Consider the following 19,405-nt stretch of genomic DNA (forward strand, 5'->3'; position numbering starts at 1 on the left):
CGACAAAATATCTAATAAAAGAATCGTACACGATTTAATAGCAGTGGCTGCAATTGCCCGCAAGGGCCGTTGGCCGCTCTAACGGCGTCTGCCGCAAAAAAAAACGTTTTCTCCTCATCCCGGTACAATTCGGCAGACGAACGACAACAACAAATAAGACGAACGCCAGTCGATTTTCAACCAAATGTCAACAACGAACTGCTGTCGTCACACCCAACAGCAAATTAAATGACAGAAAAGTGAAGAATGTTGACCTGTTTGAGTGCGTTCGGGTCCCGTTTTTTCTTTGGGCTCTTATCGTGTCAGTCCTTGTCAGCTAATCGACCGAATTTTTCTTTTTAAATTTTCTTCCATCCGGGATGGAAATGATCCCATTCCGGCGGCTATTCAATTCACACCGAACAGATGGGTCGAGCATTTCGAGTCCCGCGTGATGCCCACATCTCAGCCGGGCTCTTTATAGTATAGAGTTGAACGATCGTGATGATTATATGCCAGAAAATTGCCAATAGCAGTTTTTCGATTCGTTCCATTTCAAAGCTCGAGTTGTGCGTCTATAATCTCATCATCGCCTCCTTCACGTGGTGATTTGAGACACTCAAAAGCGCAGGCCAACCACCAGCAGCAGCTGCTGCTGCAATCACTTTTCCCGCAGATGCCTTTCCTTTTATCCCGTGAAAAGACCGCGGCCAGCAAAAGGTAGGGCACGTTCCACATTGGCGGAATTACATATGCATCCGGATTGCCACAGTCTTTTTCTAAGACTCTTTGTTTGCTTCCATATTTATTCATGAGGCAACAACAACAACAACAGTCTGCCCATCTTGTTGTCTACTGGAAAGCGTTTAAAACACACAAGTGACCCACTGCCGGCGGGAATTTTCAAATGTATAACGGGATGGAGCCAGCAGCGATACCATAGATATTGTCTGCTGGCAGACTCTACGTTCCGAAATGTGTTATATATATTCTTCCATGCAGCCAAATAATAACAAGACGTGTGAATATTTATACCATCAGTAGTAGTACAGCAACAACAACAATCTTGTTGGATGATTTATGATTGGAATGTCGCCGGCCATTTCGGTATGGTGATTATACTGAAATGCTTTATGCATCTGATATAATCAACAGGGGGGGCATGGATTGAGAGAGAGAGTTATTGACCCATCGGGCTGCTGATTCAAGGCATTTCACCACCAACTGTTTCCTTGGAAATAAATTATGGCACAAACGTTGTGGGTAGTAGTACCGTCTTCTTCTTCTAAATACAATAATGTGGCAATAATTCCTGCTGGTCCTTGCCATTTATTTATTTGGCACCGTTTCCGTTGTCTCTCGAATTCTTCGTGATTTATCTTTTCGTCTTTTTTTTCTTTTTCTCGTGAGTTTCCTTTTTATTGTCACGGCCATTTTTCTTGGCCCGACATACACATCCATGTGTTGCTATCACCTCAAAAGAATATAAACGTCGGCATTGGATATATACGCGTCTAGTGTGTCTTTCAATCTCTCTAGGCCATCAGTTTCATCTGTTCACCCCGCAACACTCACGCTGACTCACGCAGCAGGAGACGGCGGCGCTGAAAAACGAGCGAAATTCACAGCGGCTAGTGGCCATTTTGACAGTTGGTGCGGGTGGCGCAGCGTTTGTGCTTGACTTTGAGTGCACCCCACGACGGCCAGCACTGCACACACACCAAATCAATAACACAAGCCCAGCTGAAAGCCCTGAAAATTTTGTGGGACCTTGTATCTAGTGGATCAAAATGGAGGGAGCATTCGGAGCGGGTAAGGCAGGAACGGATTTTAACCCGGTGGAATTTGTCCAGCGTCCTCAAGTCATCCTCAGGTTGCTGAATATTGTAAGTTGAACTCGGCTATTTCATTTGCTAAATCATATCCACTAAAATACGAAGCCGAAAGCTCGCTACGTTGATCGTACGCCAGCTGGTACCGCCTCTCGTTAGCCTTTTTTTTGTTCAGGTGTATCGATTCAATGTGCGTCTGTTTTCAAATGTCTTTTTTTTCTTTCTCTCTATTTCCATGCAGCTCTTCTCCATCATAGTTTTTGGTTCAATATCATCCAAAGGCTGGACTTTTGACACAAAGAAGGAAATTTGTCTCTACAATTCAGACGCAAATGCTTGCAATTATGGAGTCGGGATTGGTAGGTCACCTTCGCTCAGCCACTACTCCCAATTACATTTGAAAACTCAAATTCATTTGCAGGTGTCATTGCCTTCTTGGCTGCGGCTACGTTGCTTGCTGGAGAGTATTTCTTCCCACAAATGTCTTCAGTGAAAACTAGACGCCACTATGTTCTTGGGGACCTTGCTTTCTCTGGTAAGTGCAGCGACCAAAGTAGAATCTGTTTCACCGATTTACTGGTTTTTGTGATTCAGGATTCTGGGCTTTCCTTTATGGAGTCGGTTTCATTTACCTTGCCAGTCAGTGGACCAAAACTGATAGCTCACCTGCAGCTCAGGCTGCTGGCAACAATTTGAGAGCTGCAATTACTTTTTCGTTCTTCTCCATCTTCACTTGGGTAAACACACATCAATTCATAATAGAGAAACTGTTTGCATCAATCACGTTTTGCTTTTCAGGCTGGTAGTTCTTTTTTTGCCTACCAACGCTACCGTCAAGGAGCTGAATCGGCCTTTGCTACTGCCTACGAAACTGGAATGGGTGGACCTGGAGGAGCTACTACGCCAGGATCAGGTAAATTCACCATGAAGTAGATTATCTATTAGCTCTTTATTGACGTTTGGTTCAATTCTTTCAGCTGGTGGTTATACTTCGTTCCCTGGAATGGGCACTACTGCAGATCCTATCGGTGGAGGTATGGGAGGGGGTGCTGGTGGTGCAGGAGGAGGAGGAGGCTATCAGGGCCCGCCGTTTTCATCAGCCGCTCGACCAGGTATTACCGCTTATAATCCCTAGTGAAAGGAAATTCGAGTACATTTTCATTACGTGTTATTACAGGTACCATCGGGGATTACCAGCCACCGACATATTAAGAGCCTAACGCACAGGCACGAAGAAGAGTAAATGTGGTATAACAGGAAACGAGCCTGATGCTTTATGGCATTCCAGAAAATAGTACTAAAAATCTCCCCAAGTTTTTTTCTTTTTTTTTGTTTTGTTTTCTCTCTTGGCAATTAATTATTCAAGGAATATCAGAAATACGATCCTAGTCTTCGTGAATCTTGACGCGGGAGGCGTACCGCCACCATCTCAAACTCGCGCCATCCATATTTCTCATTGCCCCTTCCCTCTTTCTGGTATTATTTGCTGAACTTAACACACACACTGGAAGAAAAAGGGAATTTCTTTGTTTGACAGAGAAGAAAGTGTCATCAGCATCAGTCGTTCTATAATTATCAAGGAACTAAATGTTTATCAATTTGGTGTGATTGTAGGCTAGTCCGTTTTTCCCGATATTGTTTTCATTCAGCACGTTGGTGTGAAATCTCATTAATTGGTTCGATCACACAAGTCTTATCACTTTAAACGTTCGTTTTCGCCGCCTCCTCCCCCCACACTAACCGCCAATCCCATCACTCTTATGATTTACAGCAATAAGACTATAAATTCATTCATTCTCGTTAGACGTAACACAAAACGATTGCCTACATGTCCATCCCCACCCACTGACATCCGCTTTATTATTGGATAGTTCAAAGAGAAAAACAAGAGAAAAGAGATCTACCAATTTACCAAGAATCTTTAGTTCAAGGCAGACTATTAGACTCTACGCGACATACTGGAGACATGTTATTTGTGTTCCTCCTATCCTCCTCTCCTTCTTAATCACTCGTCGATGTATTATAGCAGATGTATTTGGTCTTGTTTTCTTTGTTGTTTTGGTCTGGCGATTCAAGAAAAACAAAAATAAATAAAAAGTATCATCGGCTTGGACTCCCTATGACTGTTTGACTTTATTATTATTATTTTTTGATCCAGTACTATATAGGTACAAAACTGGACTCGTGCAGCACCCTGCGGAGTTGAACTGAATTCTTTTCTCTTTATAATACACAGTTAACCGGATTGTTCATTAGTGTAAGTACAATGTGTGTAGATTAATCTTTTTGGAATCCAACTTGATAATAACAGATTACAAAGTCTAGCCAGCAAAGGAATTCGGTGCTGTGGAGATGTGAACCAAACAGACGGCTTCGTGTTCAAAACTATATCACATTATCATCATCCATCATGGTCTTATAGGTGTTCCTGACGCTGTCTAAACATAAGAATTATCCCTGAGGCTAAGGCTTTAGCCTGCCGAGGGCCTTAACAGGGTTCCCGTAGAGCTCAAAAGTCTCCCTGGAAGGAAATGGGAAAAGGCGGAGCTTAGAGAGAAAAACTACCCCCACGTGACCAAAATCTGGCCTTGCTATTGGCTCCCGTCTCGATTTACCGATCGATATAAAATCGGAAATTCAGTGAAGCCTATACTCCCTGCCACGCGAATTTCAACCCACGGTCCCACATTTTTCAGTCACCGCCGAAACCTGAAAATGGAATTGCGTGGTATACCCAGGGCAGAGCTATAGATACCTGGTCAGTTCATGGCTGTGTTGGCTTCCCTATCCCGGTTTCAGGGTAAACGTAAGCCGATTTGGAAGAATGAATGAGCGCCTCTAGTGAGTGTGTCAGCTACTACGTGAAGCCAGCCAATCAGGAAGGGTCTATGAAAAACTCATTGGCCAATCACAGCTTACTTTTCTACAAGAAGTAAACAATAATAAAAAGGAACAAGTATCCAACTGTCAAACCTCTAAGTCTTTTCTAAGTGTCCAAACATTCTTACATTTTATTGTTTGGTTGTGTAAATTGTTTATTCTTTCTAAGTGTCCAAACATTCTTACATTTTATTGTTTGGTTGTGTAAATTGTTTATTGTTCCGTTGACATAATACATTACTTCTTGTTTTGAAAATGTACACTTTTCACATTATAATTTCCATTTGGTAGTTGATCCATCGAAATGCAAAAAATCATTTGTTTAATTTGATCAAAAGACCATATCCAATTCTTTGGTACCATTGATGAAGTTACTAGTGACTGAAATGTCACAAAATTAGACTTGAAATTAGTAGAGCTTGCTTCCATAGAAGGTGATGTAACTGTCGAATCTTCAATGACAACAGCAACATTTTCGTTCATTACATCAGGAAGTGGATCAAAAATTGCTTCTTCAGCAGCCTGGTGAGTGTCCATTGATTCTTGAATAGTAGAGGTAGCTTCCATAGAAGGCGATGCAACTGTCGTATCTTCCATGACAACAGCAAGATTTTCTTTGATTGAATCTGGAAGTGGATCAAAAATTAATTCTTCAGCAGCCTGGGGAATGTTGATTGATTCTTGAATAGTAGAGGTAACTTCCATGGAGGGTGCTATAAGATAAAATTTAAAGCAATTGCTCTTCAAAATAAAATGTAAAGAGAACTATTATCAATACCTGTACTGTCAAATTTTTTTCTCTTTGACGTAGTAGGTATTTTGTCTACTTTTGGTCGTTTCCTTACTGATGCATTGCTAGCATTTGCTTCCACTACAATACATATTTAAGAATTGCGTTATTTGATATTAAACAAAATAAACATATTTAAAAATACCATTAAGGTTATTTCTCCATTTGAAACCATCAACATTTTGCATTGCTTGTCGACTAGGTGTATCTAAAATGAAAATGGTTCAGTTTCTGTGCTTTACAGATTATACAGGAAATATAATATCAATACCATTTATCAGAAAATGTTTGGGAATTGCTCCAGCATTACGATTCCTACGTTTGAAAGGATGGAACACGTTCAAAATTTCAATCCCTGATTTAAAGTCACTTTCGTCAAAATGACGGCAGCAAATACGTGAGGTGCTCGTCAAATTGCTACATGGAATTAGTTCTTGCCATTTTGATAATGAAGTTTTAGGAATTGTAAACAGGGTAACCTCGTTTTCTTTTTGATTTCCTTTGTAATATGTTGTTTTACAACCAGGAACAGCACACCTGCCAACCATTTTTACAGAAATTATGGTTAGGCTTCATTCACGTAATACACGATGATGGCCGCCGTATTCACATATTACACAAAAATGGCCGCCGAAAGTATTCAACGTCTTATCACTAGATGGCGCTGATTCATTCTTCCACTTCACAACTTCTGACAAGCTCCGCCCTAAAACCCCCTGAAAATCGGCTTACGTTTACCCTGAATCCGGGATAGGGAAGCCAACACAGCCATGAACTGACCAGGTATCTATAGCTCTGCCCAGGGGTAGTTTTTGTGATAGAAATGTAAATGTAAACAAACAATAGATTTAGAATGCATTCGAAGATTCGTGTATTATCAAAGGAAAAGTAATTCAAAATGTTTTCCATGCCTAAAAAAAATTGGCGTTTACTTCCGAATTTTATTTAAGTTAATATTTCTTGTTTCGGTATTCCCAAGTTTCACTGTATTCATTCAGCTTTTTGTTATGTCCTAGTCCTAGTCCTAGTCCACAGACACATACCAACAGTTGCTTCCATTGAAAAAAAAACAATTAAACATTCAGCAACTTGTGTAAACAGTTAAATAATTGGCCTCTTACTAAATTAAGTCATTTCAGGAACTTCAGCATGTTCTTCAGTATATCGAAACAGTGCCAACCCACCTGTGCCAAACTACATGTTTACAACTGATAATTCTTAATCACCCAGATGCAGAAAAGTTTAATCTTTAAACTGAATTTGTTCTACAGGAGTAAATGTAGCATGGATCAACTTCCAGTGACCAACTTCCAGTGACCAACTTGTGGCTAGAGTCGATACTTACAAGGGTATTAGTTGCAATGCTTCCTGACATGGCAAATTATTCCATAGCAGAAAAAGGTGAGAAATTACATAATCATTGTAGAGTCTAATGTTCTATACATAAATTTTTCATCATTAGATGCTATGTGTCGAAAAGCTAAAGTGTTTTTCCACTGTGATGGAGCCAAAGCTGTAGGTAAAATTCCAATTGATGTTGAATCGATGTAAATTGATTTATAAAGGTATTTTACAATTTAATATATGATTGTTATTTCGATGTAATTCACTCTCTTTTTTCGCATCATTCTTTTCTTGAACTTGAACAAAAGGTGTTGGTGCTCTTTACGTGATAGGCCGACCACGGGTTAGGATTGAAGCTCTGCAAAGTGGAGGTGGTCAGGAATGAGGGATACGTAGTGGAAGTTCCTACTCCACTGACAGATTGACAGTTAGTTTTGGCGCAGCATGTGAAGTAGCTCAGCAAGAACTTAAGGTTTTAGTTCATGTCATAGTAGTATCCATACATAACTAATTGATCAAAACCATGTTTTAGTATAATCACGCCAGATTAGTAAACTATCGCAACGCTTGATCGATCAGATTGGTAATAGTTTAACACATGTCGTACGAAACTGAGATCCTGAACACTCCTACCCAGGTTGTGTAAACCTTTCTTTCGCCTACGTCGAGGGAGAAAGTCTTTTCATGGCCCTGAAAGGTAACTTTAAAGGCAACTTCCACTACCTTTCATTTTAACTAATTCTTTTTATTACGTAAGACGTGGCACTCTCAAGCGGAAGTGCTTGCACCTCAGCATTGCTGGAACCTTCATATATATTTTGCGTACCATTGGCGCTGAAGATTTTGCGCATTCTTCTATTCGATTTGGAATCCGAAGCTGAGGTTGATTACACGGCAGAAAAGTGTATTCATCAAGTATCACCAAACTTCGAGAAATGAGGTATATGGGACCGGGTTTGGAATGCCCCGACAAAAAGTTTATTTCACTTCCGCTAAAAATGTTAATTTGTCCTTCTTCCTTATTTCTTATTTGTTTATTTTTGTCGAAATGAAAATTTATAAATGCAACGGTTTTCTTTTTTTAAATTATGATCAGTGTTTAAAAAAAGTAGAAGAGATACAGAGTACAATAAAATAAAAAATAACGACAAGAAAATGAAGCACAAGAACAAGACTGCCTAATTACAAAATTCTTTCAAGATAGCTCTGTCACTTAGCCGAAGGCCAACGCTTGCAACGCGAGCCCTAGTATAGGTCTCTCACAGTCTGTGCCTTTATACCTTAGAAGCCCTTTTCACGTCACGTTTCTGGATCGCTTTCTGCCCAGCCAGTTTTTTCTCTAATCTACTTAACTGTATTATAGACATGAGCATTTGCGGTTGAGTTATTTTAATTACGCAATTCTTGAGTTTGACCTCTATTTTTATGCCTGCAACCTGCATCCTAAATAAATTTTCTTTTTTAAAATCTAACCCATAAGGAAATGTCAAAAGATAAGATTGAGAATGCTTAAGCAAGCGGTACAATAATGATCGTGTTTCTGAATTTATTATTTACTATTACTATTTATTATTTTTAATTTATCTTGCACAAAATCAAAGAATTTTTTGCTAGCTCTCCGATTCCGATTTCGAAATTTTAACAATGAATCTTGATTCTTTGTTTGAATAACGATGAGTTGCATAAACAAATCTGTACATGTTGGCTTTACAATCAGATAATAAGCGGATGAAAAAACGTGAGTTATCTGACTTTAGAGTTTGATTTGACTCCGGAATAATAGTCTTTTCGATTTCGATCAATTTCCGGATTTTGACAGGTGGCAGCACTGCTTCGTTGCCATGGCAATGGCATTTAATAACAGCAGACACTAATGAAAAACGTCAATCGAATCGACATTCATTTTTCTTGGCTATTTTATTACGATGTCAAAAATAGAAAAAAAGACGCAATCGAATGGTTCCCAAGATGGGAATCATTTTTCAAGTGATATATGAAAGAACTGTCGACAATATGTCGCTCGGTTTTCTTTATAAATCGCATAACCTGCAGTCTTTTTGCTGACAAAGCTATTTCTTTTTTGTTGGATAATGTGCTTTCACTAGGTAACAACTTTTCGTTTATCAATCAATGTTGTCTTTTAATAGGAAATGGGTTTCTTAGAATAGACAATTTTCGAGTTTCTCCTGTTTTGAATAATCTCCTGGTTATATGCTAGGTATTTTCACCTCCCCAAATGCGGCCTCATCCTGTGATTGATGATGGACTCTCAATTTTGTACCCCATTGCTTTTAAGGTAAATGTTCTTTGTTACACATACATTTTTTTAGTTTTAATCAATACTTTTATTTCCCTTAAAGTTCTTTCTGCGAACTGGACGTATAATTTTCCTTCAAGTCATACGAAAGCGACCCTCAGTCATTGGTGTGGGTCCTTTGATAAGGTAAACCTTTAAGAAATTAGTATAAAGTATTCATTTGTTTGAATCAGTTTGTTTTATTTGTTCTGAAATGTCAATAGTTAGCAAAACACAAATGGGACGTACGCCCTCTGCAATCGTGCTAGTATTTCGTTTACAAAATTGACCGCCAATTCATTGACGTTAATCTTGAAATAATTTTTGATGAAATCAATTGATTAGTCAACTAATAATAACCGTGGATCAATAAACAGGTTTGACTCGATTTTCCTGAATGTTGCGATGCGTTTTCCAAGTATACCAGTCAGATTAGCATCAGATTAGTATACCTTTCAGCTTTGCTCGAAATCAATTGAAATTCAGTTTAATGAAACTCACAGTCTATGGGAATTATTGGGAGGTCAGTGTTGTCTATTTCATTATTTGCTTATTGTCACACGACATCACTCAAATGAATGGAGACGACTATAATAATCACTTTCACAAATTATTGAAGGGGGACGCTCGTCCTAAACAATTTTCGACCGCAAAGACAAACTCGCAACCACGGAAACATTCAACAATAATATAGACAACATCAAAGAAACAATTTCAGCTCATTCAAACGGAAAAGATAAGAAACGCATTTCAATTTGGACAGAATCTCTTGGACGATGAGTGTGGAAAGTTGACGGGGGTAGTTTTTCTTAATTGTATTTTGTCTTACAAGCGCCGCATGGATTCCTTTTGGAATTTATCTGCGATGAAACTAGAAAGACTTGTACAAGGGGTAACTTTCGGACCGTGTCGGTTGCTCGGGTTCGTTCCTTGGGCCGTCACACGCTGCTCAGCTGACATCAAGAATGGGCTGTTGGTGATGGAACGCCGCAGGGAGCCGTTGGGGCCGTTTGCCAGAGCGCGTTGCGGACCGTTGGGCGTGACGTAGTTCTCACTGGAAACATAAAGAAACAATCTGGTTCCATTAGTCGTCAGGTCCAGTGAAAACAGTTTAATTTCTACCCCAAAATAGATTGGTTGGTTCCACGGTATAGGGACGACGTCGGCGTCGTAATGGGTTGAAGCGTCGGTTTGCAACGATATCCGACGTCGTTGGGATCCAACTCTTTCATCGGCGAGTAAAGATTGGCAATATCTTTAAAGGTGGACATACAAGAAGGGCTGGACTTGAGCGACGACAGCGTCACCGTGTGTTTGATTCCGCTGGATGCACAATTTAATAAGTCAAGAAATCAACACAAAGTTGATTGTTGACAATTGAAATGAATTTCCTACTACCTGAGAGTCAAGTTCTTGATGATTGAGAAGGACTCGTCGCGCTCCTGAGAAGCTGACAAGATCACCTGGGCCTTTTCCAGGTCGTAATCGGAGCTCTCCAAAGCCAATTGAATGACGGCTTCTTCTTCGTCGACAAAGAGTTTCTGCAGTTGGTCTTTCACTGCGTTATTTATATCCGGAAGAGCCGGAATAGAATTAATTTAATGTTTGGCTCCTATTTATTGGCTCCTATTTTATTACTCATTTGCATTTCGGCGAGAGAGGGGAGTTTCTTGACGGCGATGATTTCTTCCTCCTCGACAACGGGTTCTCTGTCGACGACGCTGGGAGTGGGTGAGAGTAGACTGCGTCGTGGGGTTAAGGGCGTCGGTTTATCTTTCTTTTGATGGCCCAGTGTCAGGAGCTGCTGCGTCACGGTATTGACGTTATTGTCCATCCTGATGCGACGTTCAATAGAAATAATAATAATAATGGGCTCGACCATAAAAAAGGAACCCCCGGCATTAACAATGAAACGGACATTACCCGACCAGCAGATCCAGCAAGAAATTCTCCTCCGCCGCTGGGAAGACGCTCTTCAAATACCTAATGATGCCGGCAGTGGTTTTTTATTATGTAATTAAAACATTGGGAAGGAGCAATTATATAGAGCGGTTAATATTACTTTAATTTGATCTTGGGCGAATGGGTAATGGGTCGATTGGGCAATGGCGAATGCAGTGGGGTGTTGCTGGTGGTGGAGAAGGTTCCGCCGAGTTTGGAGTTTCTGCCACTGTCGCTCATCGTCTCACTCCAGGCGTGAAGAGACGCTGGCACGTAATAAGTCGGTGGCAGGTGTCGGGCAGGCGGAGTGGCAACCGACGAAGGGCCGGGCATCGTCAACGGATACTTGAGCACTTGCAGCGCACTGACAACCACAGCTTCTCGGTAATGGTATCTGGAAAGAATCAACGTGAGAGTGTACACACGTCTCGTTTAGTTACTAATAATACGCCACCACTCGACGACGACAACATCCCCTCCACCGTGAAAATATAGACATGACATTTGGCTTTGGCAGGGAGAGAGCTAGCTCCCGTTTGGGGAGGGATCAATATGTCACGACGATGAATCTCGCCGCCAATCTAAAAACAAAATAACCGCCGGAAACGGGCGGCCGGCAGCAACTGTCGACTATTACCCATTTTCCAAGCGAGTGGAAACGGCGCTCTTTTTAAAAACTCCGCCGAGTAGAAAAGAAAAAAAGACTTTTCGCTTTCACCGTCTTTCCACCTCAATAGGTGCATTGACAATCAAAAGGAAGAGGGGAAATTCGACCATCCAATGGCAGAGGGGCGGGAATTATCGATCGACTGGCCGAGACGTTCATCATCGGAGAGAGTTGAGCGTCTCTGTTATTGTTTGCTGCTGCGAGATATCCACTCAGCCGTTTGCCTCTCTCGGCTGGCCGAAGCCAATCGATCACGCCGTTGCATCATCATCGGCAGTCTCAGTTGTTGGCTCAAACTCTTTTATCTCTTTTTCCTCTTTAATTCCCATAAGAAAGAATAAGAAATGGACTTACTTGATCAAAAGTTCTCTGACGTCGTATTCCCTTGCGGTTGGAAACAAAGAGCAGATGCGTTGGAGCATTGATTCGACATTAGTGCCAGGGCTACTACTGCCGACGGCGGCGGCGGCTTTGTCGGCGTGACGGATCAGTTGCATTACGTCCGAGCGCTTATTGACGTTGGTGGTGCCGGACTGGAGGAAGACCCTCGGTGAATTGGGGGCCGAAGCGAAACCTCGGCTGGCCTGCAGAACGATGGCGTCCCGTTTAGCGTGAGTCGTCGTCGTCGGAAAGGCCATTATTTTCTCTTCTGGCTCTGCAATTAAAAAAGAGAAAATGTTTGGATTGGGTTTTTATATGGCCTGGACATTTACGACACTATGTTGTAAGACTATAGACTGTAGAAACGACCATAAAAGGGAGGATTAGTGTATTGGTAGTACAAGTAAACCGCTTTGTTTGTCTTGTCTCATCGTTCATTGATGAATCGCTGCTCGGCGTTAGAGGGGGAACACACAATGCCTTAGTTAATATTGGACGTCCTCTAGCACGTCGTTTTTAAATATTCAAACCAAAAAGTTTCTTGTGTGGGGTGGGGGGAGACAATAAGTAAGTGCCCTTCTGCTTCTCCCTTTTATTATTATGAAGAGCTTTTCAGTAAAGATTCATTTCCACCCCTTTGCTGGCACTGATCCGGATTAAATTTTCAATAGTTTGCGGCCCAAGATGTTTGTGAATGGATTGGAAATTGAGAACTTGTGCGCCGCTCCTTGTATATACGCTCCTTAATTAAAAAACACAAGGAGGCTTGAACCGACTTTGAATAATTATCCGGCGCATTATTCAAAAGTTTCCTGCACGTCTACTGGGACGAAAAAATCTTTGACACGGCCAACTTTTTTGGGTGCCTACAACCGCCGTTGTCAGCCGTTGATGGAGAGAGTCAACAACTTGCGCCTATGTGTGTGTGCAGCACACTAAATCAACGCGTGTCGTGTCGTGTCGTCTACCCTATTCATGTTACACAACGTGCAGACTCGGGAGACTGTGTCAAAGTGACGCGCGGAGGGGAAACGCGGAATTTGTTTGCGCTGCGGTCGAGCAATTCCCCACTACACCAAACACAATCCCCGTCGCCCGCGTTTATTTTATTACAACCCTCCGTGTTCAAACTGCAGTTGAGATAAAGGGGGGGGGGTAAAGAGCCATAACAATAATTCTAGAAAGAAAACAAAATTCGACACTTTGTTTTTGAACGAAAAACTCACAGCTTGATAAAAACACACGTTGGTTTTGTCACGAATACACAAACAGCAGCAGAAGAGGAACGGGCGCGCGTGTCGTTTGCCTTCGACTTGAAAGTCAACTACAAGCCGCTGGCGGGCAACAACACACATATATGAGAGAGACATGTAACAGCAGCAGCAAATCCTCCTTTGCTGCCTTTCCTACCCTACAACACACACAGGCAACTGTGCTGGGCTCCTAGATATAAATCCCCCCCCCTCTCTCTAGCTGCTATTGCTATTGCAAGCAAAGTCGGGTAGGAACGTGCCTTTGTTGCGACCGATTTATTGATTGAACGAACCAAGAAACTCACGGCGCATGTGCCGACAATCTTTTCAATTTCACGACGCCCTTTATCTCCCTAAATAGGATAGACTACCTTCAAGACACAATCACATTAGACTCGTCTTGTTATTTTTCCTCATTGTATTTAAAACGATCCCTATCGATGTCATCATTAAAACACCAGTGCCACGGAAAACACGCCATCATTCACCTTCTGCAATTGGACGATATGCTCAGCACATCACGCAATATGTTTATATTCCCGTGCTCATATATACCCGACGGGCTGCGCTCATGATCCAATCAAGTCTCGTTAGACAAGGTATAACCGTAACAATTACGTGTAGTACATGGCAAGGGGTATTGGGTGATGACGAATGATATGCTGGCGTGAAGAAAAGTAACATTGTTTTTCAACCCGATAGCTCTCGCATGTCTCGGAACGATATCTTCGGTGGAAATCTGAAAGGAAAAACTGCGTGAGCTGAGCGGACTGCGTAGAGACCCTCCCCCCTCAGGGTTTCTTATTTTGCCTATATTCGATTAGGAGCTAGGCGGTTCACAGAATCACGTAATCCAATTATCAAGGGCTGCATTTTTCCTATGCAAAACACAAATAATGTGTTGCGCAATAGAGCCACTATAGTTCAGCCAAGAAAAAGCTTTTATTTGAAACCTAATTGAATTATGCCACCGAGGGGATGCAAATGTGATTTTGCCAACATGGAAGACCTCAGTTCAGCCTTTACTTTTTTTGCGCTTGTCAACTTGGCCTCAATCCCTTCTGTCATTATGAATTCCTTTTTTTAACATATCTTGTTTGAGACTAACAAAATCCCAAACGCCTTATTCAATTATACAATGAACAAACAATTACTATCCGAATTTTACACTGCTACGGTCAAAAAATGTTTTAAAGTTTAATTCAATTTTTTAAACCAGTTAAACACAACTTTTTATTTTATTGATCAGCATTTTTTATTCAAATAACTTCCGCAATTTTCAGATGATCCGTGTAGTTGCACAATTGAACGCCAGATGGAAATACGTTTACAGATCATATCTCTCAGGTTGGATCTCGAAATTCGAAGTCTTGACGTTACCTGGTCAATGAGGCTGTTATCTTTTGGTTGTGTAAACTCTCAGTTTTAAATGAAATTTGCGTGGACTTAACTGTACAAAAAATGGAAAAAAAGAGCTATTGTGATCACGCGGAACAATCTAGTTTCTCTGGACTTGGGGAGTTGTCGTCGAAAGCAAATCTCAACGGGGTTTCTAAAGGGCTCACTCGTCTCACTTCACTTGTGACGGAAGATGTGAGAATATACTTATCATTTAATAATTTAATCACACTTGACGGCAAGCAAAATCAATACAACCAACACATTTATTTTTCTTTGGTTTGTTCATCCAGGCCCACTGTCAAGAATGTCAGATTCCAGGACGAAATCTCTGGCTTTGTTTACATTGTATGAATTTAAATATTAAATTGTTAATGAAAACAAAATAATTACCAAACATTTACATTACAGCAAAATGCTATCTTATTCTCTGTGGAGAGACTCACAAGGACCACAGCAGTGACCACTTTCAAGTGTGTATAATTATTTCGATTCCCATCTGATATGTGCATTATGATTATCCATCGTATCTTATTGCAGGACTACAATAACCATTGCTTACATTTGAATTTAACTACCTTCAGAATTTGGTGTTACAAGTGTGAAGGTGAAATGTTGCCTCTAAACAATGACCCAGCCATCAGTCAAAATCTGTTGACTTTGTTTTCCCAAGAAAACACATCAGATCAGCTGATGAGACTAAGATGTGAGACTCAGGGTATATTCAATTATTGTTATTTCGGTACCCAACAGCAAATTAAAATTTGGTTTCCATTCAGGAATTGTTGGGCTCCAAAACCTAGGAAACACTTGCTATTTGAATGCAGCCCTACAAGCTTTATCGAATGTGCCTCCCATGACTCAGTACTTTCTTGAATGCATGCCTTCCACAGGTATATGAGTTCTTCTTTGGCCCCTTATTCATTTGCTATTGATCACCATCCCATTTTCTCCAACAGATAAAGACAAGGAAGTCAAAAGAACTTCATTAGCAAAAGCATACAGAACTCTAATACAAAATGTGTGGAGTGAGCATCCTCCCTCATCTATTGCACCAACCTCAGTTCTTTATGCAGTTAAACTGGTAAGAAAAACATGAAAAATATCTTTTGGTCTGGGAATTCTCACAAACTTCCATCTAAAACGTAGGTATTTCAAATGTTTCGCGGGTTTCAACAACATGACTCGCAAGAGTTCCTCAGATGTTTCATGGATCAGCTTCACGAAGAATTGAAAGGTATGACTCTATTAATAAGGTAGCTTGCCGGGAAAAAATGCTATTAATATTTTTATAAAGAACCTGTATTTGATGCCCAAGAGCCAGAGGGCGTCTCTGAAACAAATTTCTCAGACGAAGATTCCGAACAGTCTGAATCAGAGTCATATTTGACTTGTGATTCAGGAGTTAGCGATGACGAAGGCTCATCTCAATCCTGCTCAAATGCAACCTATCACTCTGGATCTCGCAAGAGGACTAGAAGCTCATCAGATAGTGAATTCTCCGATGCATTAGATCGGTAAATTGAATATTTTTTCCCCCTTGTTCGGAAAATGAAACTTTTAAATTGTATTCTTATTTAGATCTCCGTCCCCTCGGAACACTTCTGTTGAAGGAACTGCTAGCTCTTCTATTAAATTTCGTAGTATTGTTTCAGATGTCTTTGACGGACAAATCCTTAGTTCTGTCGAGTGTCTAACTTGCAATTTGGTACGTTTTTCTATTTTATAGTCTTTTATCGAAATGGTTTGTAACATCCACGTTTACATTTTTCAGATTTCTAACCGATTGGAGACTTTTCAAGATCTCTCTTTGCCGATTCCCAGCCGAGAGCAATTGCTTGTCATTCATCAATCGGTACCCCAAACACAAAGCCAAGGTGAAGATCAGGTAAAGCACTGTGAAAATGAATCATATTCTACCAGTCGAGATGAATTTGTTGATATACTGTTATATAGGGCTGGATGTCTTGGATGTGGAATTACGTTTGGGGTTGGTTCTGGGGACCAAATGGTCGTCTTAATGACTGTTTGTCTGCATTCTTTAGTGCCGATGAACTGAAAGGCGACAACATGTATAGGTAACTTAAAAAAAAAACTATCTTATCTTGAACGAAATAAGAGTTATAAAAATTAATATTTTACAGTTGTGAGAAATGCAAAAAACTGCGCAATGGAATCAAGTTTTCAATGATAGAAGTGTTGCCAGAAGTCTTGACAATTCACCTGAAACGCTTCCGCCATGAGCCACTCTTCAGTTCTAAGATCTCCTCACACATTTCATTTCCAATTCGTGGCTTGGATATGAAGCCTTGGCTAAGTCGAGGTACAACTCATTCATTCATATTTTTCAACCACAAAGACATGTTTTAATAATTCTGCTTTATTCGCGAAAGACTGTTCCTCTAAAATAACCACCTACGACTTGGTGGCTGTGATTGTGCATCATGGTACAGCTGGTGGTGGTCATTATACCTGTTATGCTTTGAACGAACCCTCCTCACAGTGGATGGAGTTTGATGACTCGTCAGCCAGACCGGTATCGGTTGAAACAGTTGCTAATTGTCAAGCCTATGTCCTGTTCTATCAAAAGCGAAGAACAAGCGAAATGGAAGATTTTAGGCGACATATTGCCAATCTAACCCAACAGGAGCTAGAGGCGCGATCAAGTAAACCGTCGATTAGAATGTTCTCAAACGAGGCATGATATGTTATTTTAAATCTTTCCAGATGGAGGTCTCTTGCAGTTTTACATTTCGTGCAAGTGGTTCTGTAAATTCAAGACGTTTGCTGAACCAGGGCCTATACACAATCAAGATTTTTTGTGTCCTCATGGAGGCATTCAACCGTTGAAAATCGAAAGATTTGATGAAGTTTGTTTACCAGTCAGTGCTGTTGTTTGGGAAGCTTTGCATACGAGGTAATAATTATCAAGAGAAAACTGTCTAGTAGGGCGAAAAATGAATGAAATTTTGTTTATGCGTCAGATTTGGTGGCGGTCCCGCTTGCAATCGACTTTTTAGGTGCCCAATTTGTCAACAGAAGCAAGAAGTGATGGATAAAAGACGAAGAGAAGAGCTGGACACTTTTCTCGAGTTGCAGAGAGATTTTCAAAATGAAAAGTCCTCCGTTCCTATTTATGCCATTGCTATGAATTGGTTTCGCAAGTGGGAAAATTTTGTCAAGAATCGAGACTCCGAACTACCCGGCCCGGTGGAAAATTTACCGATAACTATTTTACGGAACGGTAACCGGATCTTAAGGCCATGTAAGTTATAGCGTCTAACCACGTTTATTTGAAATTGGTCGTAATGAATTTTTTGATTTTCTTGTCAATAGCCTCTGATTTTGCGCAGTTATCGGCCGCTCTTTGGCACTTGTTTCATTCACATTATGGAGGAGGACCTGAAGTCGTTATACGTTCTTAATTTCCTGAATAGTTTGAAAAATTTTATTTAACAACAATTTGATAGTCTAATTAATCCACCACCCACATATCAACAGCATTTACAATGTGAGGCATACAACCCATAAAGCAGAAACAAGAAATACAGAGCCAAAGAACTGCTCATTTGAAATCAGGTGCGTCACGGGTTTTTTTTTTATTTTTGATAATTTGAACAGTTGATAAATGGCAATGACAATATGTAAAAGATCTGGTAACATGAAAAAAATGTCCCTCAGCACTTGATGCAGTTCACCTTCCTGTTTGATTACATTCGTAACAAACTGATCCCACCCAGCAGTTAATACATGAAGGACTGCAATGTCCATGATCAAAAGTAATTTGCCAGATGATAATTCAACATTAAGATCAGCAAGTTTCAGCACGAAATATGTGCTACAAATTTCAGTAAAGGAAAAGAACATTTGATGATAAAATTGGGAATAGAAATCATCATTGTAGTAGTTGACATAACCCCAAAATGAATAATAGTGAGAGTAAACTACACTAGCAAACAATATGAACATGGTGTAACGAAGCTCTTTCCTACACCACAGCTGCAACAGATACTTTAGTGATTCATAACAAGCAATAACATAGAGAACTGTTAATAACCATATTTTTGCAGACTGTTCAGTTGCATTGAAGTACATGTGTTTGTAACCACTGATTCCTGCTTCATAGTTCCCTGTAACAAAAACATTAAACTATAGTCGTTGCACAAATTACACCTGGTTACCAGAAATACCTTTGAAAACAGTATCCCAGCATGAGCACGAGCAAGTTTTTCTGTCAATTTTTCTGTTATATTGTTTCCATAATCTTGAAAAAATGTTCATGTGAATGACAGGAATGATGAAGGGAAGCAAGATGGCTAGAAAAACAATCCAAAAGGCCGGCTTTCTGTAGGGAGCCCATGTCAAAATTGCTCTAGACTGATGAGAGAGAAAATTTCGGAGCATTTTTCAATTCACCACTGACTTATTATTTGAACACAGCACTTTATTTATTGATAAATGACAAGTTGACAAGCAAAAAACTATTTCAAAACTCAATAAACATTGTGTCTGCATGTCTTGGCAACGAAACACACCCTACATCGGCGCCAGATCTAATTTGAATAATTCTTAGAATCTTTTTTCCCCTCTAAAAGCGGAATTGAATTTTGACTTTTATCTTGATTGTGGTAGGCTAATTGCATG

General features: G+C 40.4%; 5 protein-coding genes and 1 long non-coding RNA gene across 6 annotated transcripts; 3 read left to right on the forward strand and 3 right to left on the reverse strand.

Annotated features, from left to right (window-relative positions):
- Positions 1-1,657: 1,657 nt before the first annotated feature.
- On the forward strand, positions 1,658-3,924 carry LOC124188690 (synaptogyrin-1-like). The gene is made up of 7 exons (XM_046581498.1): positions 1,658-1,865; positions 2,053-2,170; positions 2,233-2,346; positions 2,406-2,548; positions 2,610-2,724; positions 2,789-2,923; positions 2,989-3,924. The coding sequence occupies exons 1-7, from the start codon at positions 1,770-1,772 to the stop codon at positions 3,021-3,023; spliced, it is 756 nt and encodes a 251-aa protein (XP_046437454.1). The 5' UTR covers positions 1,658-1,769; the 3' UTR covers positions 3,024-3,924.
- Positions 3,925-4,885: 961 nt separating this feature from the next.
- LOC124188686 lies at positions 4,886-6,248 on the reverse strand. Its single transcript, XM_046581493.1, has 4 exons — positions 5,753-6,248; positions 5,627-5,689; positions 5,470-5,562; positions 4,886-5,404 (listed from the first exon to the last, which is right to left on the reverse strand). Exons 1-4 carry the CDS (start codon positions 6,027-6,029, stop codon positions 4,929-4,931), a joined length of 909 nt encoding a protein of 302 aa, XP_046437449.1. The 5' UTR covers positions 6,030-6,248; the 3' UTR covers positions 4,886-4,928.
- A 35-nt stretch (positions 6,249-6,283) lies between these two features.
- Positions 6,284-9,509, forward strand: LOC124188692. Its single transcript, XR_006872447.1, has 8 exons — positions 6,284-6,882; positions 6,944-7,046; positions 7,134-7,297; positions 7,358-7,522; positions 7,583-8,930; positions 9,044-9,121; positions 9,186-9,268; positions 9,346-9,509. It is a non-coding gene; the product is annotated as an uncharacterized LOC124188692 (long non-coding RNA).
- Positions 9,510-9,634: 125 nt separating this feature from the next.
- On the reverse strand, positions 9,635-13,542 carry LOC124188681. The gene is made up of 8 exons (XM_046581487.1): positions 13,337-13,542; positions 12,084-12,384; positions 11,184-11,456; positions 11,045-11,104; positions 10,760-10,956; positions 10,520-10,679; positions 10,244-10,444; positions 9,635-10,175 (listed from the first exon to the last, which is right to left on the reverse strand). Exons 2-8 carry the CDS (start codon positions 12,365-12,367, stop codon positions 9,947-9,949), a joined length of 1,404 nt encoding a protein of 467 aa, XP_046437443.1. The 5' UTR covers positions 12,368-12,384; positions 13,337-13,542; the 3' UTR covers positions 9,635-9,946.
- Positions 13,543-14,660: 1,118 nt separating this feature from the next.
- LOC124188676 (ubiquitin carboxyl-terminal hydrolase 20-like) lies at positions 14,661-18,336 on the forward strand. Its single transcript, XM_046581482.1, has 16 exons — positions 14,661-14,956; positions 15,055-15,109; positions 15,173-15,234; positions 15,302-15,479; positions 15,541-15,654; positions 15,721-15,845; positions 15,911-15,998; positions 16,059-16,278; positions 16,343-16,469; positions 16,536-16,649; positions 16,718-16,839; positions 16,906-17,084; positions 17,155-17,427; positions 17,489-17,678; positions 17,746-18,026; positions 18,098-18,336. Exons 1-16 carry the CDS (start codon positions 14,825-14,827, stop codon positions 18,184-18,186), a joined length of 2,349 nt encoding a protein of 782 aa, XP_046437438.1. The 5' UTR covers positions 14,661-14,824; the 3' UTR covers positions 18,187-18,336.
- LOC124188688 lies at positions 18,196-19,305 on the reverse strand. The gene is made up of 2 exons (XM_046581496.1): positions 18,952-19,305; positions 18,196-18,891 (listed from the first exon to the last, which is right to left on the reverse strand). Exons 1-2 carry the CDS (start codon positions 19,163-19,165, stop codon positions 18,266-18,268), a joined length of 840 nt encoding a protein of 279 aa, XP_046437452.1. The 5' UTR covers positions 19,166-19,305; the 3' UTR covers positions 18,196-18,265.
- Between the last annotated feature and the right edge of the window lie 100 nt (positions 19,306-19,405).

The sequence above is a fragment of the Daphnia pulex genome, chromosome 2 (genome assembly GCF_021134715.1).
Source record: "Daphnia pulex isolate KAP4 chromosome 2, ASM2113471v1".
NCBI classification, from domain to species: Eukaryota; Metazoa; Arthropoda; class Branchiopoda; order Diplostraca; family Daphniidae; genus Daphnia; species Daphnia pulex.